This window comes from Chiloscyllium plagiosum, unplaced genomic scaffold, assembly GCF_037043375.1.
Source record: "Chiloscyllium plagiosum isolate Xiang-an unplaced genomic scaffold, Cpla_swu_hap1 HiC_scaffold_53X, whole genome shotgun sequence".
Classification (NCBI taxonomy): domain Eukaryota; kingdom Metazoa; phylum Chordata; class Chondrichthyes; order Orectolobiformes; family Hemiscylliidae; genus Chiloscyllium; species Chiloscyllium plagiosum.
In genome coordinates this window covers 24596689-24620503 of record NW_028270191.1, presented here as the reverse complement: position 1 = coordinate 24620503, position 23815 = coordinate 24596689, and the positions used below count along the sequence as shown (strand labels likewise).

The window sequence follows — 23815 nt, the reverse complement described above, 5'->3', positions numbered from 1 at the left end:
TAAATTCTGTGTCCTATGATCCTGCCCCACTAGTTACTTGATGAAGGAGCAGCGCTCTGAAAGCTAGTGTTTCCAAATAAACCTGTTGGACTATAATGTGGTGTTGTGTGATTTTTAACTTTGTCCACCTTTAGCTGAGCTTTTTATTCCAGATTGCTATTGAATCACAAAGTGACCGTTCGCCTCAGAGGGATTTGTACCCAGTCCTGAGAACATTAGCGTGGGGCTTCTCAATTACTGGCCCCACCATGCCACGGCCCGAAACAAAACTGAAAGTGAACCATCATGACAACTCAGGTCCCTTGAAAGGTTTTGGTTTGTCGACATCGAGTACATGTAATGAGGCGGGTCAGGCTGCTTTTTTGATGAAAGTTTCTGCCCTTTGGTGTGGTTTAGGAATGACAGGCGTGCAAAGACTTTCTCGTCTGACTGCGCAAGACAGAAGTGAACAGGCATGGAGAAGCTCACCTCAGACTGTCGGAGAAAGACTCCACACCACATTTGGAGAGGCAGTACCCACCCCCAGCAAGCGATATCCTGCCCAGAATACTAGCTACGTTCACGATCCGGCCCCTGGCCTTCTTCACCAGTGGGAGGAAGGTCAGCGTCACTTCCATCAATCCAAACAAATTCACATTCAGCACTTTTAAATAATCCTCCATCTTCATCCATTCTGTTGGACCAATGGGAATGGCTCTCCCGGCATTGTTGACCAACCCCCACAGGCCTGTCAGGGAAAGGGGACAACATTTTGAGGAAACAGCAGGATTTGGAAATATAACGGAAGCAAAACATGGAGGGAGCTGGCGATCTGAATTACAAACAGAAGTTGCTGGAGAAACTCAGTCGGTCTGGTAGCATCTGTGAAGACAAAAAAGCCAGAGTTCACCTTTCGACTCCAAGATGACTTATTCAGAATGGAAATGTGGAGGAAGGATCATATTAGACTCAAAATGTTCTCTCTGTTTCTCTCTTGCTGCCAGACCTGTTGAGTTTCTCAGGTTTCGCAATGTACTCACTTGTCCCTTTTTCATCCTGTTATCAGCTCTGCTTCCCCAGCCCCTTATCGCCAAATAACAAGCAACTCACACGGAATAGTGATTTGAACAAAGCTTTCGAGGTGTTAAGGATAACAGCCAGGGAAGATTGTCAAAAACTACTTCCAGAGTTTGGACACTCTGGGACGAGGGGCTGCAGCCAGGCATTTCAGGAGCAGAATGAGGAGTTACTGATGAGGAGAACTGTCTTCACTCAGGGAGCTGGGAGCCTGTGAAACTCTCTGCCACAGAAAGCAGTTGTGGCCAAACGAATAAATCTTTTCAAGGAGGAGTTCAATATGGTTCTTAGGGATAAAGGGATCAAAGGGTATGGGCAGAAAGTGGAAACAGGGGACTGAGTTGGATGATCAGCCATGATCAGATTGAATGGCAGTACAGGTTCGAAGGGCCGAATGGCCTACTCCTATTCCCAGTTTCTATGTTTCAATGTTTCCATCCAAATGAGGTGGAAGTTTGGAACTCTCTTCGAAGAAATGATAGACGATCTGATTGAAACATACAAGATTCTGAGGGAGCTTGACAGGGGTGGGGTGGGGAGAGGTTGTTTCCCCTTGAGGGAGTCTAGGACCAGACGGCATCATCTCTGAATAAGGGGTCACATATTTCAGCCAGAGATGAGGAGGAATGTCTTCTCCCAGAGGGGAGTGAATCTGTGGAATTCTTTACCACAGAGGGCTGTCGAGGCTGGCTCATTCAGTATGTTCAAGGCGGAGACAGACAGATTTTTAATCAGGGAAGGGAATGAAGGGTGTGTGGGGGAAAGGCAGGAAAGTGGGTTTGAGGATGATTGGATCAGCCATGATCCCATTGAAGGTTTTTGCCAACTTGTTTCGCCTGTCAGTACCCCTCTGCAGACTCTCTGTGTCCATCCTCACCACTTGCCTTCCCACCTATTTTTGTCGTATCTACAAACGTGGCTACAGTACATTTACTTTCCTCATCCAAGTCATTAATATAGTTTGTAAATAACTGTGGCCCCAGCACTGATCCCTGTGGCACTCCACAAGTTACAGGTGTCATCCTCAGAAAGCACCCCACTGCCCCACCCCCACCCCTTATCCAAACTCTCCGTCTTTTATTAGTTAGCCAATCCGCGATTTGAACAAAGCTTTCGAGGTGTTAAGGATAACAGCCAGGGAAGATTGTCAAAAACTACTTCCAGAGTTTGGACACTGGGACTAGGGGCTGCAGCCAGGCATTTCAGGAGCAGAATGAGGAGTTACTGATGAGGAGAACCGTCTTCACTCAGGCTAAAATACTACCCCAGCACCGTGGGCTCTGGCCTTATAAAGGAGCCTAATGTATTGTCCTTTACCTTCTGACAATCCAAATATGTTACATCCACTGCCTTCCCCCTTTACCTATCCTGTTTGGTAGCTCCCCAAAGAACCTGAATAATTTTCTCAGGCATTATAGAACATTCCAGCACAGTACAGGCCCTTCGGCCTTCAATGTTGCGCTGACCTGTGAAACCAATCTGCAGCCTATCTAACCTACACTATTCCATTTTCATCCATATGTCTATCCAATGACCATTGAAATGCCCTTAAAGTTTGCGAGTCTACTGCTGGCAGGGCTTTCCACGCCCCTACTACTCTCTGAGTCACTACCCTCTGACAGAAGAAACCTCTCCTCATCTCTGTCATGAAAGGGCAATCCCTTACTTGGAGACAATGTCCTCTGGTTGTACTCTCCTGCAATGGGAAACAACCTTTTTGCACTTACCCTGTCACGTTCCCTAAGAATCCTGTCCACACAGTTAACCTGCCTGTGTCCCTCTGCGGATCCCTTGTGTCAGGTCCCCAGTCCAGAAGCACAAGAATCTGTGATTAGAACACTTTATGATCCCATGCCAACTCTGCTTGATCTTACAATGTATTTCGAATGCTCTGCTGTTACAATAGACGTGAACATTTTCCCCGAGACCAGGCGTTAAGCTAACATCAACAAACATCTGGAATGCAAGAAAATGTCAAGTGGTTGTAACGTCCTGCTGTCCACGTGTGTCCTTTGAGCTGCAGTGCTCTGCACGCTCTGGTAATTCCGATCATTTGGACGTTTGGAAAGCCCAGAGAAGATCCCCATTGACGACCTCAGTGGGCTTTCTACCAATGGTCGGGCAACGCTGAAGCCACCTCTTGTGGAAATCAGAGGAGATAGGAAGACCTCAAGTCACAGAGTCATGGAGATGTACAGCATGAAAACAGACCCGATTTCCTAACCTAAGCCAGTCCCATTTACCAGCACTTGGCCCATATCCCTCCAAACCCTTCCTATTCCTATTCCTATTAGGAGTGGCACGGTGGCTCAGTGGTTAGCACTGCTGCCTCACAGCACCTAGGATCCAGGTTCAATTCCAGCCTCGGGTGACTGTCTGTGTAAAGTTTGCATATTCTCCCTGTGTCTGTGTGGGTTTCCTCTGACTGCTCTGGTTTCCTCCCACAGTCCAAAGATGTGCAGGTTAGGGTGGATTGGCCATGTAAAATTACCCATAATGTTAGGTGCATTAGTCAGAGGGAAATGGGTCTGGATGGGTTACTCTTCAGAGGGTCTGCGTGGACTTGTTGGGTTGAAGGGCCTGTTTCCACACTGTGGGGAGTCTAATCTAATCTATTCATATCCCCATCCAGATGCCTTTAAAATACTGTCATTGTACCAGCCTCCACCACATCCTCTGGCTGCTCGTTCCATACACGTACCACCCTCTGTGTGAAAAAAGATGCCCCTTAGGTCTCTTTTAAATCTTTCCCCTCTCACCCTCAACCTATGCCCTCTAGTTCTGGACTCCATCCCAACCCTTTTTTTTCTAGAAAACCATTTTCTTGCCAACCCACCTCCAAACCTGCCCCCCACAAAGTGCTGGGGGAACTCCTCTGGGGAACATCAGGCAAGCCTCCGACTCCTGGTGATTGGAAGGCAAAGTGACCGAAGGGGGCTTTGCCTGTGGTTGCTCGCTGCAGCACCCCCCTGTGTTAAATGAACAGGCCTTCTCCTTGAAGGTTAACCTAAAAGTCCACACATTAAAAGTTGACGGGTAGAGCCCGAGTGTCTCTGGAGAAGGAGCACGCGGTGTCCACCGACACCCTGGAGTTGTTCAGGGAGAGGTGGGTGTCACAGGGAGTGGAGTGCATTATTTCCCCCTCCAATTCTATTTTGATTTAATCCCTGCCCTCCCCTTCACTGTTTGATCACACAGCATTGCCTTTTGATGTGAAGGGCACTGCTTGTCACTGGCCACTCGGGTGTTTCCTTTCTTTCTGATGGTGGGAATTGAATAAAGATTTGTGCACCTTGTGTCTCTCACACCTGAACAAAAAAAAGACAAGAGAGAAAAAAAATAATCAGGAGTGCCAGATATCCTGCTCACTCTGAGAGCTGCCTCTGAGGGAGCTGGATCAGTGTGGAAGTGAAGGGCTCTGCTCTTTTCCCTATGCTAAAGAGAGGAGACAGGACTGATTCTCTGTCCTCGCATTAAGGAGGAGTTTATTTTGAAGAAGAAAAAATCAAAGCTGACAGGTACCTTTCTCTCCCACCTCTGCCTGAACCCAGTCCGCTGCCTTCTGTATGCTGCTACAGTCAGTCACATCCAGGAGGATGGCTTTCAGCATGGACGCGTTGCTGCTCTGGAGGCCGTCCACTCCTTTTTGGGTCAGGCAGCCAGCGAGGACGCGGAACCCTCGCCTCTCCAGGCGCTTTGCCAGGAGGTTGCCGAAGCCCGTGTCACAGCCGGTGATGAAGACAAACTTGTCTTTGACCTGCCCGACTTCCTGACGGTCTCGGTGGAGCCACCAAACGGTGAGCAGAGCAGCAGCAGCAGCAGCAGCAGCGAGGAGGTACACCCACATGGAGTCCGTTTGAAGAGGCTGAGGGGAAACAAGACCAGATCGTAAGGAAGAGGGACCCGCTCACAAGTTCACAGCATAAAATCACACTCGTTAGGCAAGGTGGGGTGGGGGGTGCCATTTTAAGGTTTCGAAGGCATTGGAGGAAAATGGCTCCCCCCCCCCCCCTCCAGAGGGTGGTGGGGGTCTGGCTGGGTGGGAAAGTGCCAATATTCACTCATATATTCAAGGCCTTGGGCCTAATGCAACAAAGTGGTGTTAGTGTAGATTCTACAGTATGATTCTATCATCATTCTCCTTTTCCATGGAATACTCCATAGAAGCTGCCCCAAAAAGGCCTACTTGGCCAATGCACCCCTCAGCCTACCCCCTGAGACCTCCAAACCAGCAGAGGTCCCCAGATTGAGCCCTGCTCTGCCCCAAGAAATGAAAAGCTCCCTCCGGGGTGGGAAGGCATCGGCATCTTGTGCGACTACAGTTTGCAAAAGCATTTGAACAGACTTCAAAGGCAAGCAGAAACATAGAAAAAGTAGGGTCCAGCATAGATGGCAAAGATGCCTTAGATAGATCCCCATCTATCTAAGTATCACCTAACAGATGAACTAGGGAGGCCATGGTTAGTAATGTTACTGGCTCCAGTGCTTCAGAACTCCCAGGGGTGGCTCAGTCATTAGCACAGCTGCCTCACAGTGCCAGGGACCTGGGTTCAATCCCACCCTCAAGCAACTGTCTGTGTGGAGTTTGCACATTCTCACTGTGTTTATGTGGGTTCCCTCCCTCAGTCCAAAGATGTGCTGGTTAGGGGGGGATTAGCCATGGTATGACGTCCAGGGGTGTGCGGGCTAGGTGAGTTAGCCAAGGGAGATGCAGGGTTACTGGGATAGGGTGGGTCTGGGTGGGATGCTCTTCAGAGGGGTGGCGTGGGCTCAAATGGGCTGAATGCCCTGCTTCCACACAGTAGGGCATTCTATGATGATTCTAATGACCTGGGTTCAAATGGCCAGGAGAACATGAGGACTGGAGATCAGAGTGGAGAGTGTGGTGCTGGAAAAGCACAGCAGGTCAGGCAGCATCCGGGGAGCTGGAGGATTGACGTTTCGGGCATAAGCCCTTTATCAGGAATGCCTGAAATGTTGATTCTCCTGTTCCTCGGATGCTGCCTGACCCGCTGTGCTTTTACAGCGCCACACTCTCGCTTCAAATATCCACCGTGGCAGATGGCGAAAGTGAAATTCATTCCACCCCATCTGGGTTCACTAATGTCCTTCAGGGAAGGAAAGTGCTGTCCTCATCTGGTCTGGGCCTACTGTGTGAGTCCAGACCTACAGCAATGTGGTTGACTCTTAAAATGCCCCCTGGGCAATTAGGGATGGGCAATAAATACAGGCCTAGCAGCAATGTCAACATCCCATTAACAGCTTTAAAAAGAAGTGCTTTATTTTCCCCCAAAGTAAAGGTTGGGTAGCTGTTTCATTGAGCAGTGATTAAGATCCAGAAGTGGCAGAAAATAGGATATAGGACATTCTTGTCTAGTTTAAATGCAGCTTCCGAGATTGGGATGAGTATATCCGGCAGACAGTGAAAGTGACATCAAAAAATCAAGTCAGAGAGGTTCTGTATAAAATCATCCCAGTCCCCATCTATCTAAGTATCACCTACAGTATGAACTTACATAATTGGTGTCTTGGAGAAACAAGATAAAACAGCAAAGATTGCAATTTTGATTTGATTTGATTTATTAATGTCACGAGTAGTTCAGCACAGTGAGAGGTGTTGTCTTATGTGCCTTACAAGCAGATGGTACTATACAAGTGTATCAGGATAACAGAACAGAGTGCAGGATACAGTGTTACAGCCAAAGAGAAGGTGCAGAGAGAGATCAACATCAGCATTTGAGCGATCCATTCTGATAACAGGGGGGGAAGAAGCTGTTCTTGAACCTGTTTGTACATGTGCACAAGAGAACGTACCAAGACAACACCAGATGCCTGAACAATCGTGAAAACGTGGGACGGTCGTCTGATTGTAGTTTGCCGAAAGAAAATCAAAGTAATTTAAAATGAGGTGAAAACATGCATCCTGTATTACAAGCTTTTGTTCTAGGATTTTGAATCAGAGGAAGCTCACTATTGTGTTTTCCATCCAGCTCTCCCATTCAGATTCTGCTCCTGTGAGGGGCCTCATTATTTCCAGCCTTTAGCCACTCGGCACTTACTCTTGAGACTGTAAGGAGCTCATGACTTACTAATCTCCTTCTACGCAAGATTCTCAGCTGACTTACAATGTTCCAGAACTCTGCCTATAGGCTACAGGGCCCCTGGTAAGCTTTCAGGAAGCTCAAAGACTTTCTTTTTATGCATCTCATGTGACCCTTGAACATAGTGCATTGTGTGATCAAGTTTGGTCACATGCTGAGGAACTGGACCTGATTTCCAGAATTATTTAAGTCAAGGTTAAAGAGCTCGTAAATGGGCAGGACATGGTTGACTGCCAGTTTTGCCAACGATACTGGGTGGCACCAGCTGACACCTCAGTGAAACACGGATAAGGTGGACCGGGATGGGGAGAATTTTTCTCTGCAAGGGCCATTAATCTGTGGAATTCTCTTTCCCAGACAGCAATGGGAGCTGAACTGTCATGTATATTCACGACTGCGTTAGATAGAGTTTGGATCGACAAGGGAGTCAATGCTACAGGCAACAAACAGCAAAACGGGGTTGAGGCCACAGTTAGATCAGCCAGGATCAAAATGAATGGCGGTGCAGGCTCAAGGGGCTGAATGGCCTCCTCCTTTTCCTAATTCATATGTTCTTATGGAGACCATTCAGCCCCATGTGATCATCCAGCTATACTATAATGACTCACATCCTCCCATTGAATATGGGACTCGCTGCCACAAGGAGTAGGTAAGCATTGGAACCCCTGCCCTGTTTCTCCCCCGCACCTCGAACGGGTGACTTTAAATAAAGCCCTCAGCCAGTTTAGGGCGAAAAGAAAATCCTTCCTCTCCCAAAGCCAGGAAATTGCAATGAACTGCGCAGTCCATGGAGCAGCAAAGCAGCCAGCTCAGCCAACTCCAGGAGAAGCTCAGTTTTAAATCTGCATCAAAAACATACCCACCTGGATTAGCCACAACCGAATGCACAGTTCTTTGAGTTTCAGAAAACTCCTCCCATCATTGAACCTGGTTCTGTGCTTATGTGATTTCTCTTCAACTTATCTATTTCAAGTTAAAATTTATGCAATTTCAATCATTTGTCCACACGCCCCTTTATGATTTTAAACATATAGAAGTTGGGAAGTTAGGCTGCAGCTGTACAGGACGTTGGTGAAGCCGCACCTGGAGTATTGTGTTCGGTTTGGTCACCTCGCTATAGGAAGGATGTTATCGAACGGATGCAGAGGTGCCGGTGTTGGACTGGGGTGGACAATGTTAAAAATCACAGGACACCAGGTTATAGTCCAACAGGTTTATTTGGAAGCACACTGGCTTTCAGAGCACTGCCCCTTCATCAGGAAGGGCTTTTGCCCAATATGTCAATTTTCCTGCTCCTCGGATGCTGCCTGACCTGCTGTGCTTTTCCAGCACCACTCTAATCTTGACTTAGAAGGAGATGGGCCAAGTGCAGGGAAGTTGGGTTAGCACAGATGAACATTTTGGTTGGCATGGACTAGTTTGGGTCGAAGGGCCTGTAGCACTCTATGATATAACCAAGTTTGTTCAAAGTCCTAAGGGTAAATAGGCCCAGCCCCTCACTTACATTAGCTAGGTGTTCTTAGGCTAGCCATAACTAGGGCCTCTATAGCTTCTACTGCTTGAGGGGCCAAAACTGGACACAATATTTAAATGGAGCCCCCTGAAGGCATTGTTCAGGGTCACTGTGTTTTGTATTTTACTTACAGCCGAATGCACTGGTTGCTTTCTCAATAGGACTTCATCACTGACCACGAACCTTCAGAGATCAGTACAATATTACATTCAAGTCCAGCATGGCATATATATGTTTGGCACTAGTCCAACCAATGTGTACCAAGCTACTTTCATCAATATTAAATATAATTTCTCCCGTGTGTCTGGCTGAGGTAGTAACCTTTTCTTTTCAGTAAGGTTTTGGAGAGCAGTGCGGACCGTGATGTGTGCACCATCAACATCCAAGCTCCCCACACAAATCCTGATCAGGAACTATCTGAAGAGGATGTAACCACAAGTCGAACACAGGACTTGCCCATCACTCCCACCGCATTTGTTGTTTTCAAATGCTGACTGGGTTACCAGCAACTTGGCAATCTCTTTAAAAAATTCCATCAGATTAATAAGTCCTGACTTCCTTGTCCAGAGGTTACTCCTGACTGTCTTTAGTCTGTCACTGTGGTTACAAGGAGCACCCTAAAAATCCCATCTCATAAATTTCCCCCAACTGACATCAAGCTAATGGTTGTAGCATTTTCTGACTGACTGATTTTTATGAACATTGTGTGACACTAATTTCCTGCCAGCGATGGCCCCTAGATGTCAACAAACAGCGGAATAGCATTCACAAATCTTTCAGTAACTGCGGGGGAAGATGCTGCCTCAGCCAGCGGCTCCATGTGCTTTCAGACCTCTTAATCTTTTCAAGGATGTTCTCCCCTGACATTAACAAGCACAGTGTGAACAGCTCCCTGCATTCCTGGTGCCTAACCACAGTCTACAGGAGGAAACGTTGCTCCAAGCCTTCACCACATTCTGAAAGTCCATCTCATGCTGCCCTATGCAGTCCCTTAGCAGCTGGGCAGTTGGTTAGCTCAGTTGGCTGGATGGCTAGTCTATAACACAGAGTAACACCAACAGCATGGGTTCATAGCTAGCTGAGGTCACCATGAAGGACTCTCCTTCTCAAATTCTCCCCCCTTGATTGAGGTGACCCGCTGGTTAAACCACCACCACTTATGGGAAACAGACCCTTCGGCCCATGCTGACCAGATATTCTAACCTAATCTAGCTTCATTTGCCAGCACTTGGCCCATATCCCCGTTAAACCCTTCCTATACATATACCCATCCAGATGCCTTTCAAATGTTGCAATTGTACCAGCCTCCACCACTTCCTCTGGCAGCTCATTCCTTACATGCACCACCCTCTGCGTGAAAAAGTTGCCCCTTAGATTCTTTTTAAATCTTTCCCCTCTCACCCTAAACCTATGCCCTCTAGTTCTGGACTCCCCTATCCTGGGGAAAACACCTTGGCTATTCACTCTATCCATGTCCCTCAAGACTTTGTAAACCTCTATAAGGTCAGTCCTCAGCCTCCGACGCTCCAGGGAAAACAGCCCCAGCCTATTCAGCCTCTCCCTGTAGCTCAAATCCTCCAACCCTGGCAACATCCTTGTAAATCTTTTCTGAACCCTTTCATGTTTCACAACATCTTTCCGATAGGCTGGAGACCGGAATTGCACGCAATATTCCAACAGTGGCCTAACCAATGTCCTGTACAGCAACAACATGACCTCCCAACTCCTGTACTCAATACTCTGACCAATAAAGGAAAGCATACCAAACGCCTTCTTCACTATCCTATCTACCTGCGACTCCACTTTCAGGGAGCTATGAACCTGCACTCCAAGGTCTCTTTGTTCAACAACACTCCCCAGGAACTTACCATTAAGTGTATAAGTCCTCTCTCTCTCTCTCTCTCTCTATTGGCAGCATTACATACGGAGCCCTTTAGTATCTAAAGTGGATTTCACTATTTCTCTAACAGTTGCTTTCTAACTGACCTTATGGCAGCTTTAAGATGGCCACAATTCCAATTCTCAAGAGTTGCTTTTCTTTAATCTGTCCACGTGTTTCTGCTCAAGTTTGAATAGTTCTCATATGTGACCAGCTTGGCTTGCTTTTACTCTGGGTCCTTCCTTAGAACATAGAACATAGAAAAGTACAGCACAGAACAGGCCCTTAGGCCCATGAGGTTGTGCCGAGGTTTAATCCTAATGTAAAACTTCTCCCTTTTACCTTCCTCCTAATATCTTCAAACTATGACTTCTCGTACCAGTCAATCCTGCCCTGGGGAAAAGTCTCTGGCTATTGACTCTATCTATTCCTCTCATTATTTTGTATACTTCGATCAGGTCTCCTCTCTTCCTCCTCGTTCTCTTCAGAGAGAAAAGTCCAAGCTTATTCAACCTTTCTTCATAAGGCAAGCCGTCCAGTCCAGGCAGCATCCTGGTAAACCTTCTTTGCACCCTCTCCAAAGCCTCTGTATCTTTCCGATAGTAGGGTGACCAGAATTGGACACAACATTCCAAGTGTGGTCTCACCAGGGACTTGTAGAGCTGCAGCAAAACCTTGCGGCTCCTAAACTCGATCCCCCTGTTAATGAAAGCCAAAACACATATGCTTTCTTAAGAACTCTATCCACTTTGGTAGCAACTTTGAGGGATCTATGTACTTGCACACCTAGATCCCTCTGTTCCTCCACACTGCCAAGAATCCTGTCTTTAATCCTATATTCAGCATTCGAGTTCGACCTTCCAAAATGCATCACTTTGCATTTATCTAGGTTGAACTCCATCTGCCATTTCTCAGCCCAGCTCTGCATCCTGTCTATGTCGCGCTGCAGCCTGCAGTAGCCCTCTATATTATCGACGACCTTTGTGTCATCTGCAAATTTACTAACCCACCCCTCAACTTCCTCATCCAAGTCACTTATTAAAACTACAAAGAGCAGAGGCCCAAGAACAGAGCCCTGCGGGACCCCACTCAACTCTGTCTTCAAGGCAGAATATTTTCCATCTACAACCACTCTCTGCCTTCTGTCAGCCAGCCAGCCAATTCTGAATCTAGACAGCCAAATCTCCCTGTATCCCATACTTCCTGACTTTATGAATGAGCCTACCATGGGGAACTTTATCAAATGCCTTGCTGAAGTCTATATACACCACATCCACTGCTCAACCGTCATCGACCTGTCTTGACACCTCCTCAAAGAACTCAGTAAAATTTGTGAGGCATGACCTGCCCCTCACAAAGCCATGCTGACGGTCATTAATCACGCTATGCTTTTCCAAATAGTCATAAATCCTATCCCTCAGAATTCTTTCCAAAACTTTGCTGACCACAGACATAAGACTGACTGGTCTGTAATTGCCAGGGATTTCCCTATTCCCCTTCTTGAAAAAAGGAACAACATTCAACTCCTTCCAATCCTCCAGTCCGACTCCTGTGGAGAGTGAGGAGGCAAATATCCTCGCCAGCAGCTTAGCAACCTCCTTTCTCACTTCCCGGAGCAGCCTAGGATAAATCTGGTCTGGCCCTGGGGACTTATCAATCTTCATGTTTTCCAAAATTTCTAGCACATCATCTTCATCAATCTTGATCTGGTCAAGCCTGTTTCCCAACTCCTCTAAGTTCTCATTTACAACAAGGCCCCTTTCCTTGGTGAAAACTGAAGCAAAAAACTCCTTTAGGGCTTCCCCTCTCTGCTCAGACTCCACACACAAGTTCCCTCCACTACCCCTGATCGGTCCCACCTTCTCCCTGATCATTCTCTTATTCCTCAGGTATGAGTAAAACGCCTTTGGGTTCTCCCTAATCCTATTTGCCAAGCCTTTTTCGTGCCCCCTCCTTAATCTCCTCAGTCCATTTTTGAGCTCCTTCCTAGCAGGCCTGTAATCCTCTAAAGCTGTGCTAGATCCTTGCTTCCTCCACCTTACGTAAGCTGCCTTCTTCCTTTTGACGAGAAGTTCCTCTGTTCTCATCATCCAAGGTTCCTTAATCTTACCCCTTCTTACCTGTCTCAGAGAAACAAATTTGTGCATCACTCACAACAACTGCTTCTTTGACCTTAGAGGCTCAAGGTCTCGACAACTGAAATCATCGGCTTGGACCTGATCAGCCCTGAGTTACCTGAAACATAGGCAGTGCCCCAGTGAAAATGAACAGGACCTTGACAAATTAGCGAGAAGCTTTAAAGTTACTCCATCGCCATGTAAACTGTGGAGAGCATCAGGAACTGCACAAACCCAACTTGTTTTGTAACAGGCGCAGAGAATGCTGGAAAAACTCTGGCAGTCTCTGTAGAGAGAGTCTGGTCCAACTCTCCTTCAGAACTGCAGCTTGTTTAACTTGCTTAATAATGCACTTCAGAGAGCAGCTTAGAAGTAATTCCTTTCTTGAAACAATGTGCTACTTCCATGGGATTTAGTGGCTGAAATCTAAATCCACACTCGAGAGGTTGCATTAGGATTAACTTAACAGAGACTCTCAGACAAATCCTTTTGTGCTCAGAATTCAGAAATACAAGGAGCTTAGAATCGACTGGGATCAGAAGGTTTAAGACGAAACAGGACTTGTCCTTCAGTTGTGTTGGCAGAATGGTAGAGATACACATATCCAGACTGGCTAAATGCCTCAGGTCATACAGCACGCAAACAGACCCTTCGGCCCAGCCAGTCCATGCTGAATATAATCCCCAAACTAACCTAGTCCCACCTGCCTGCTCCTTTCCTACTCATATATTTATCCAAATGTCTTTTAAATATTGTAACTGTACCCACATCCACCACTTCCTCATAAAGTTCATTCCCCATATGAACCATCCCCAGTGTAAAAATGTGCCCCTCAGGTCCCTTTTAAATCGTTCTCCTCCCACCTCTAGTTTTGAACTCCCGTCCCCTAGGGAGAAGACCTTTGTTATTCACCTTAAGTGATGACCCTCATGATTTTATTAACCTCGATAAGGTCACCGCTCAGCCTGCTACGCTCCAGTGTGAAGAGTCCCAGCCTCTCCTTATAACTCAAACTTTCCAGTCCTGGTAACATTCTGGCAAAGGCTTTTCTATGTCCTCTCCAATCTAATAGTATCGCAGGGTGACCAGAACTAAGAAAAGAGGGCATTAGTGGGCAAAAAAAAAGAGCTGGACTGGGTAGAGGGCAACACAGATGGCAGTGACGTGTGCATTAGGGCTTTCTTATAGTGATTGTGGGGTTATGTGAATTGAATGAGAACCAATCGGAATACTGCCCTGGTGTTGTCTCCAGGGCGTCACTGTGCACTGTCATTCAGCAGGCAGTCATGTGGGTGCTCATTGTCATCGATGGTCTGCGGAAGGGTGTGAAGAAGATGGCCTGATTTGATACCATCACCCTGAGATCTCTCTCCCTTAGTTGGTTTGTACAGTTTTGGATTACTTGTTGCTTTAGTTAGACCCTTGGGCATGTGACTCCTATACTTAGCATCTTATCCCAGTCATTTGGTTTGTCTGTAGCACCACCTTACTTTGATTTGGAGATGTCAGTGTTGGACTGGGGTGGACAAAGTTAAAAATCACACAACACCAGGTTATAGTCCAACAGGTTTAATTGGAAGCACACTAGCTTTCGGATAACTACCTGATGAAAGAGCAGCGCTCTGAAAGCTAGTGCTTCCAATTAAACCTGTTGGACGATAACCTGGTGTTGTGTGATTTTTAACTTTGTCCACCTTACTTTGAATTCAGTGTAAGTATCTCTCTGCCTCATTTAATCAGATTATCGCTTGTTGACACTTTCCTCACACTGTCTAACACACTTGGTCACCTGCAGAGACTTATTGTCTGACATTCCACTCACACCAGTTGTGTGATCGTTTGACCTCTCTGTCCTTGATCTCTCCGCCTGTAACTCTGTGTCTGTGTGCTCTTCTCCCTCACTACACTCGATGAAGGAGCAGCGTTCCGAAAGCTTGTGATTTCAAATAAACCTGTTGGACTATAACCTGGGGTTGGGTGACTTCTGACCTCGTCCACCCCAGTGGCACTTCCACATCAATATACAGAGAGCCAGATTTTTATTCAGGAAGGGAATCGAGGGTTAGCGGGGAGAGAGCAGGAAAGTGGAGTTGAGGGTGATCAGATCACTGTGTGATCTCACTGAATGGCAGACCAGCATCGATGGACCGAGTGGCCTGCTTCTTCTACTCGATCTTATACAGTCAGTAGAGAAATTGCAACTGGGCACTCCTGGCATTAGGCTTTGTGAAAGGTGCCAGGCAGCCTAGCTTAGACAGTGAGTGCACAATGGTTGGATTTCTTGCATTTGAACTTCAGCCTCTGATCAGAATCCCCCAACTTTCAAACTCGGAAGCTCCGAGCACTGATCCCACTGGCCTGACTTTCTCTTGTGTTCTCAGCATTTACCCTGATCTCACTTTCAGGCCACTCTCACAGCCCAGTATTATTACACAGGCACTCGCATTCACTGAGGATTAGATTCACCTTGCTAATCTTGCTTAAAGCCGAGCACATGCTATAAACTCGGAAGTGCTTGCAAACCAGGCCCCAGTTAATACAGAGCACGAAAAAGCAGCCACAAGCAGTAATGAAGAAGATAAATACAGTGCATCAATAGATTACAATCTAAAGCGATAATCACTAAAGAATGGGAGTATTCTCATTGTAGGGGTGTGCTGATTCATTTCTGTTATAATTAACTAGCCTGGCTCATTTTCAACTTTTGGGCATGACCTTGTGGGCATGACCCTTGTGGGTGGCATGGTAGCACAGTGGTTAGCATTGCTGCCTCACAGCGCCAGAGACCTGGGTTCAATTCCCGCCTCAATCAACTGTCTGTGTGGAGTTTACACAGTCTCCCTGTGTCTGCGTGGGTTTCCTCCGGGTGCTCCGGTTTCCTCCCACAGTCCAAAAAAAAATGTGCAGGTTAGGTGAATTGGCCATGCTAACTTGCCTGTAGTGTTCGGTGTCGGGGAATGGGTCTGGGTGGGTTGCTATTTGGAGGGTCGGTATGGACTTGTTGGGCCGAAGGGCCTGTTTTCACACTGTAAATAATCTAATCTAAACATCTTGCTATTTCAGCAGGAAATGAAACAGAAATATACCTGAAGCTGTCAGTTTCACCAGTGATGAAAGAAATCCAGGCCTGTGTCAGGACAGACTGGTGACTGATATTGGCTTTGCCTCTGTTCATTTTTTTGGCCGGGTGGGGCGGGTTGGGGGGGTGGGGGGGGTGGGGTTGGGGGGTGGGGCGGGTTGGGGGAGCGATCTTTCTGACAAGCCAGCCAAAGAGAAACTGACAAAGTGCATGGAATAGACAGACTTTTTCCCATCGAGGCTTCCAACGGTGGCTTGGAGCCTGGGGAAGCGTGGATGGGGAAAAACAAAAATAAAAACCAGCTACTTCAGCTCAAGCATCCAGCTCTCCATTTCCAATGGCCTTCAATATAGGAACCGATTCAAACATTCGACTGAAATGTGAAATGTCGCTTCCTCACTGTGCAGGGAACTCTGCCTCTGTCTAACGTCACTGCATTCTCAAAGTCGTTCAGCTGGTGAGCTTAGAGGGCACTCTGTACAAATTTATGTTTAAGCAAATCAACCCGCCATCCCGTCTAGGGCCTTTGTTTAGGATTATGTCCATCGGTTCGCGAGCCCCTGGGAGGAAGAATCCCGTATAAATATGGGTCTTATTATCACTTGATATAATCTTATTTTGAGTGCTGATTTTTTCTTTCTTTTTGTTGTTAGTTATGTACGATATTGTAGTCTTTTTTTAAAATACATAGCGTCTTTCTTCTTCTATTTTACTTTGTGTTTTGGTAGTTTATAGAGTAGATTAGTAGTTAGTTTTTTCTTAATTCATATTGATGTTGCCCTTGTATTGTAAAGTGGTTACACTATTCTGTAATTTTGTTAAAAAAACCCCAAAACGTCTTTCTTTTCAATAAAAATATCTATATATAAAAAAAGTAAATGTGAGCTGGGAGAATCTGGGTCAGAGGTGAAATTAGCCAAGTATAAATTTACTCTGGAATTTCCAGTAAGATTTGCTCCAATTCCTATATTGCCAAGTTGCATTGGGGAAAGACCATTGTCTGAGGTCTTCCTGCTGAAGTTAATTGGGGGTCTGTTCAGTTATTGGACCCTCCTAGTGCCTCAAATGCATGTATGTGTAAGAGATGTCCTTGGTTTGTTCGGTTAGAGTCCAACTGCAATGTTTGTTCGTTTTCTTATACAAATCCAAACTGCATTCGTGACTATCTATATATACAAAGTTTTTTTGTGAATAAAGTGTATTTTTGAAACTACAAAAAAACAACATTTCCTTCCTTCGAACAGTTGCCCCTATTGCTTTCACTGGAAATGAATTATATACTTGCCCAACATTGAGTCCAAAGATGTGCAGTTAGGTGGATTGGCTATGCTAAAAAAGAATTGCCCCATGGTGTCCATGTTCAGTGGGTTATCCATGGTAAAAACCCCACGCGGGATAGAGTGGGGGAGGGTCTGGGTCTGGGAGGGATGCTCTTCAGAGGGTCTTTGCAGACTCAATGGGCTGAGTGGCCTCTTTCTGCACTGGAGGGATTCTATGACCTGGACTCGGATGTCAAACATGCAAGTGATGATGGACATTAAGGACCAGCTGGATGGTGTGATGTGGTGTAACTGCGAGCAAGCCCATGGAAGCAAGGCTGAGCTGACTTTCAAAAGTCAAAACAGGGATGCCTTGAAGAAATGGGGGAAGGCCGAACCCAACTATAAATGACATAGTGGGTGGCCAGAGGCTGGTGATGGTGAGAGGCCATGTGATGGTGTCTCCCAGCCAGTTCCATTGTTTCATGAAAAGGCATCATCAATGATGTAGCCTTGCAATGCCAAGAAGATTATGATGCATCCTTTGGAGCTGCCAAGAGGAGAAGGATCAGGAGGGGGCGCTGCGGGGGGGGGAGGGCTACAAGGCCACTGCCTGTGGCCAAATGAGCTGTGATGGGTTTTTCGCAGAGAGAAGGACAACATTTCACACAGATTTTTTTTCCCCAGGCCCAGTCAACATTTGACACCAGAGGAAAAAGCTTACAAATGGGGACACCAGAACTATTCTTTAGGAAATTGTCAGGAAAACGGGACAGTTTCCGGTAAAACGGGAGCGTACCAGCAAAATCAGAACATCGACTGAGCTGGAATGGAGGCACACTGGAACACGGTGGTTGTGTTGTACAGAGATGCACTGGTTGGATCGGTAGCAACTCTATCTCTGGGACAGAAGACCCGGGTTCAAGTTCCACTTGCCCTGGATTGGAGTCATCACATGTTTAAGATTAGATTAGATTAGATTACTTACAGGGTGGAACCAGGCCCTTCGGCCCAACTAGTCCACACCGACCCGCCAAAGCGCAACCCACCCTTACCCCTACAGTTACCCCTTACCTAACACAAGAGAATGCTTGTGGTGTAGTGGCAGAGTGCCTTCCTCTGGACCCAGATGCCTGCGTTCAAGTCCCACCTGTTCCAGAGCTGTGTGCTAACTCTTGATCAGGCTGATCAGAAAATCTTTCAATAAAAAGTAGACTTCACGGATTAAAAAAAAATCAGGTTGCTCATGACTACAGATCCAGGAACCAAGTGTGTTTATATCACAGAATCAGGCTATTTGGCCCATCTGGATCATGCTGGTGTTTCTGCTCTCGAAGGACCTTCTCCCACCAAACATTAGCTGTTTTTGATGTGCAGCCACAGATGTGTTGGCAAATATCACAACCGATTTGGATACTCAGGCCTACTGGAGATGAAATCTGGTCAACACCTTTGGGGTTACCATTGACCAGAAACTGAACAAGATCAGCCAAATAAATCAGAGGCTAGGAATACTGCGGTGAGTAACTCCTCTCCTGACTCCCCAAAGCGTGTCCACCATCTACAAGGCCCAAGTCAGGAGTGTGATGGAATACTCCCCACTTGCCTGGATGGGGGCAGCTCCAACAACACTCAAGAAGCTCGACACCATCCAGGACAAAGCAGCCCCCGCCTCATTGGCCCCACATCCACAAACATCCACTCCCTCCCCCACCGATGCTCAGTAGCAGCAGTGTGTACCATCTACAAGATACCCTGCAGACATTCACCAAAGATCCTCCGACAGCACCTTCCAAACTCACGGCCACTTCCATCGAGAAGGACAAGGACAGCAGATACATGGGAACACCACCTACTGCACGTTCCCCTCCAAGACCCTCCCCATCCTGACTTGGAAATCTATCACCGTTCCTTCACTGTCGTTGGGTCAAAATCCTGGAATTTCCTCCCTCAGGGCATTGTGGGTCAACCCATAGCACATGGACTGCAGCGGTTCCAGAAGGCAGCTCACCTCCACCTTCTCAAGGGGCAACTAGGGACAGGGGCAATAATTACTGGGCCCAGTCATGTCCTGTGAAAGGCTTCCTAACCCTCTTTACATGACAGAGATAAGAATAGAAAGAGGGACAATAATTTGAAATAATTCGGCATTCTACATTGTCTGATTTCAATCACACTGAACATTTGGACAACAGTCCAATGTTTTTGAAAGAGGATTTTAACACAGTGATGTTATTTTGACCAGATGATGTCAATCAGTCATCCATTACACATTCCTCTCAATTGAAATCAAAACATTGAGGAAGAACTGGGAACAAGATGAGGCCATTCAGCTCCTTGAGCCAGTTCTGCCATTTCATACTACCTCATCTTGGCCTCAACTCCACTTTCCCGCCCACTCTCAATAACCCTTTAACCTATTACTGTTTAAAAATCTGCCTATTGTACCCTTAAATTTACTCAATATCCCAATAGCCACTGCACTCTGGGATAGTGACTTCCACAGCTTCGTTTCTTTGGGAGAAATAATTTCTCCTCATCTCTGTTTTACATCTACTACCCCCTTATCCTAAAGCTGTGATCTCTCGTTCTGGATTGCCCTACAAGAGGACACATCCTCTCTACGTCTACTTTGTCAATCCCTTTTAGTGTCTTCTATTCCTCAATTCAATCTCCTCACATTCTTCTAAACTCTAGCGAGTATTAACATCAACTGCTCAATTTCTCATCATAAGAAAAACCATCATATCATAGAATCATAGAGATGTACAGCAATGGAAACAGACCCTTCGGTCCAACCCGTCCATGCCGACCAGATATCCCAACCCAATCTAGTCCCACCTGCCAGCACCCGGCCCATATCCCTCCAAACCCTTCCTATTCATATACCCATCCAGATGCCTTTTAAATGTTGTAATTGTACCAGCCTCCACCACTTCTTCAGGCAGCTCATTCCATACACATACCACCCTCTGCGTGAAAAGGTTGCCCCTTAGGTCTCTTTTATATCTTTCCCCTCTCACCATAAACCTATGCCTGTCTGAATCAAAACCAACCCTAAACTTACACTCTGCATTGCAGTGTGTGGACTGGTCTCTTAACACCATCCGTCAGTTGCAAAACCTTGCCATAAGAAAGAAAACGGACATGGAATGTGCCTTTGGTCTCCGTTGACAGTCTTGCACTTTTAACATTTTAATAAAATCAGCAAATTGTTGCTGTTGAAGTGGAAAGTGCAAATGAAGGAGCTTGGTTTCAGTGATTGGAGATTCGAATCTGCTCCATCGGCTCAATAATACAACCCATTCCCAAAACCCGTTGAGCTGGTAATTCAGGAGATTATCACAGTGAACAGCAAATGTCTTTTATCTTTCAGTCTCCAGTGAAAGGAACACATCAAACAAACTGAACTGTCAGCCTCAAGTGATTACATGCATTCCCCAACTTTTAGTTTGATCGTTATCTGACAACCGATGGTCCTTAAACCAGAAACCACTGTCCGGACTTCCATTCGGCCAGTCATCTCATGAGCTCTCGGCATTGTGTGTGTGTGTGTGTGTGTGTGTGTGTATGTGAGTGAGTGTGTGTGGGTGTGTATGTGTGTGTATGTGAGTGTGTGTGTGTGGGTGTATGTGAGTGAGTGTGTGTATATGAGTGTGTGTGTGTATGCGTGTATGTATGCGTGTATGTGTGTGTGCGTGCATGCTTGTGTGTTTGTGTATGTGTGCATATGTGTGTGTGTCTGTGTGCATGTGTGTGTGAGAGTGTGCGTGGAGGTGTGGATGTGTGCGTGTGTGTGTCTGAGTGTGTGCATGTGAGTGTGTGTGTATGTGCGGGAGTATGTGCGTGTGAGCGTGTGTGTGAGTGTGTGTGTGTGTGTGAGCGTGAGAGTGTATGTGTGCATGTGTGAGTGTGTGCCTGTGTGTCTGTGTGTGTGTTTGTGTATGTGTGCATATGTTTGTGTGTCAGTGTGCGTATGCGTGTGTGTGTGTATGTAGGTGAGTGTGTGTATATGAGTGTGTGTGTGTATGTGTATGTGTGTGTGTATGCGTGTGCGTGCTTGTGTGTTTGTGTATGTGTGCATATGTGTGTGTCTGTGTGCATGTGTGTGCGTGTGTGAGTGTGTGTATGTGCGGGAGTGTGTGTGTGTATGTGAGAGTGTGTATGTGCGTGTGTGTGAGCATGAGAGTGTATGTGTGCGTGTGTAAGTGTGTGTCTGTGCATGCGTGTGCATGTGTGAGTGTGTGTCTGTGTGTGTCTCTGTGTGTATGTGTGTGTGTCTGTATGCGTGTGTGTGTGTGTATGTATGTGTGAGTGTCTGTGTGTATGTGTGTGTGCATGTGAGTGTGTGTATGGGTGTGTGTGTGCGAGCATGTGTGTGTATATGCACGTGCGTGAGTGTGTGTGTCTCTGTGTGAGTGTGCGTGTGCGTATGTATGTGAGAGTGTGTGTGTGCGTGTGTATATGTATGTGAGTGTGTGTGTGTGTGTGCGTGTGTGTAGAGAATGGGGAGAGAGCAGGGGATTCAGTCGAAATATAGAATCGCTAAAGTGCGGAGGCAGGCCATTTGTTCCATCAAGTCCACAGCGCCCCTCCAAAGACTGTCCCACCCAGATCCACCCCCTATCCTGACCCTGTAATCCCACATTTCCCATGGCTAACCCACCCATTCTGAACACTCCTGGACACTACGGGCAATTTAGCACAACCAACCCACCTTCACTTTTATTTTAAAATATATACTTTATTCATAAAACATATTGTTCTGCGTGTACATGCTCACAGGCGCAATTCGGTTCTGTATGGTAGCATATCAAGAAAAAACAAACAAACTTTGGACTTTGACTCTATCCAAACAAACTAAGATGGGGAGGTGCAGGTGTTGGACTGGGGTGGACAAGGTCAGAAATCAGACAGCACCAGGTTATAGTCATAGTCATAGAGATGTACAGCACAGAAACAGACCCTTCGGTCCAACTCGTCCACGCCAACCAGATATCCCAACCTAATCTAGTCCCACCTGCCAGCACCTGGCCCATATCCCTCCAAACCCTTCCTATTCATATACCTATCCAAATGCCTCTTAAATGCTGTAATTGTACCAGATTTCACCACTTCCTCTGGCAGCTCATTCCATACACGTACCACCCTCTGAGTGAAAAAGTTGTCCCTTAGGTCTCTTTTATATCTTTCCCCTCTCACCCTAAACCTATGCCCTCTAGTTCTGAACTCCCCCACCCCAGGGAAGAGACTTTGTCTATTTATCCTATCCATGCCCCTCATAATTTTATAAACCTCTATAAGGTCACCCCTCAGCCTCTGACGCTCCAGGGAAAACAGCCCCAGCCTGTTCAGCCTCTCCCGATAGCTCAAAACCTCCAACCCTGGCAATATCCTTGTAAATCTTTTCTGAACCCTTTCAAGTTTCACAACATCTTTCCGATAGGAAGGAGACCAGAATTGCACACAATATTCCAACAGTGGCCTAACTAATGTCCTGTACAGCCGTAACATGACCTCCCAACTCCTGTACTCAATACTCTGACCAATAAAGGAAAGTATACCAAACGCCTTCTTCACTATCCTATCTACCTGCGACTCCACTTTCAAGGAGCTATGAACCTGCACTCCAAGGTCTCTTTGTTCAGCAACATTCCCTAGGACCTTACCATTAAGTGTATAAGTCCTGCTAAGATTTACTTTACCAAAATGCAGCACCTCGCATTTATCTAAATTGAACTCCATCTGCCACTTCTCAGCCCATTGGCCCATCTGGTCCAGATCCTGTTGTAATCTGAGGTAACTTTCTTCGCTGTCCACTACACCTCCAATTTTGGTGTCATCTGTAAATTTACTAACTGTACCTCTTATGCTCACATCCAAATCATTTATGTAAATAACAAAAAGTAGAGGGCCCAGCACCGATCCTTGTGGCACTCCACTGGTCACAGGCCTCCAGTCTGAAAAACAACCCTCCACCACCACCCTCTGTCTTCTACCTTTGAGCCAGTTCTGTATCCAAATGGCTAGTTCTCCCTGTATTCCTTGAGATCCAAGTGGTCTATTTGAAATCACAAGCCTTCGTCACCTGGGGCTGTGTGACTTCTGAGCAAAGGCATCCCATTACAACTGATCTCAAGCCTGAAGGAAAAGGCAAAAGCCATGAAGTAGTTTGGTTTGCCAGTCCTGCCAGCCATCCAGGGACCCCAGCTGCAAGACATATGTGAAGAGAGTGTCACATGACAGAGAGTTAGTGCTGGCTGTGAACATATTTCTTGGCTAGGCACCTGTTGCCCTGGTTACCTTCAGTGTAAATCACCCTTCTTTACCAAGAGCAAGTTAAAACCTGAAACAAATTGGGAAAAAGACATGTTGCACTTAACTTATTTAACAAGTTACTCTGACTGAATTGCTGAACCTTTCTCCAGTCATAGCCCATATCGAGGTCTGCATGACCTGTGCATATATTTTCAATAGAGATTCTGGCAATTTGCTTTTGCTTGTGTTCAGCCTTTCATCGTCTGGATTTGATTTACCTGGACAATAAGAAGGTGGACAACACTTTTGTCCCACGTGCTCCTGGTTTCCGGTAGATTGGAACAATCCAACGTCCCCTCTTCCCGAAGGTTTTCCACTTTGAATGCAGTAAAAGATGGGACAACGTGAAAACACTCGGCATTTAAGGGAAGCTTACGCAACAGGCTGAGACAAGCACATCCCAGAGGGTGGAGTTTGAATACTTAAAGTCACAAGGAAGCTAATCGCTACAGCTCAATAGACGTGCAAATACATCCTGCATTTCTCAATGAGG

The 23815-nt window shown here is 46.5% G+C and overlaps 1 protein-coding gene across 1 annotated transcript in view; it reads right to left on the bottom strand.

The window, feature by feature from the left end:
* The window catches only part of rdh5 (retinol dehydrogenase 5 (11-cis/9-cis)), a 29601-nt gene extending 5786 nt beyond the window's left edge, over positions 1-23815 (bottom strand). Inside the window, exons 1-3 of the mRNA XM_043681788.2 lie at positions 23541-23815; positions 4579-4921; positions 469-727 (exon numbers count right to left, since the gene is read on the bottom strand). Coding sequence (XP_043537723.2) covers positions 469-727; positions 4579-4903 — 584 coding nt within the window. The 5' untranslated portion in view covers positions 4904-4921; positions 23541-23815. The remainder of the gene's footprint in view (positions 1-468; positions 728-4578; positions 4922-23540) is intronic.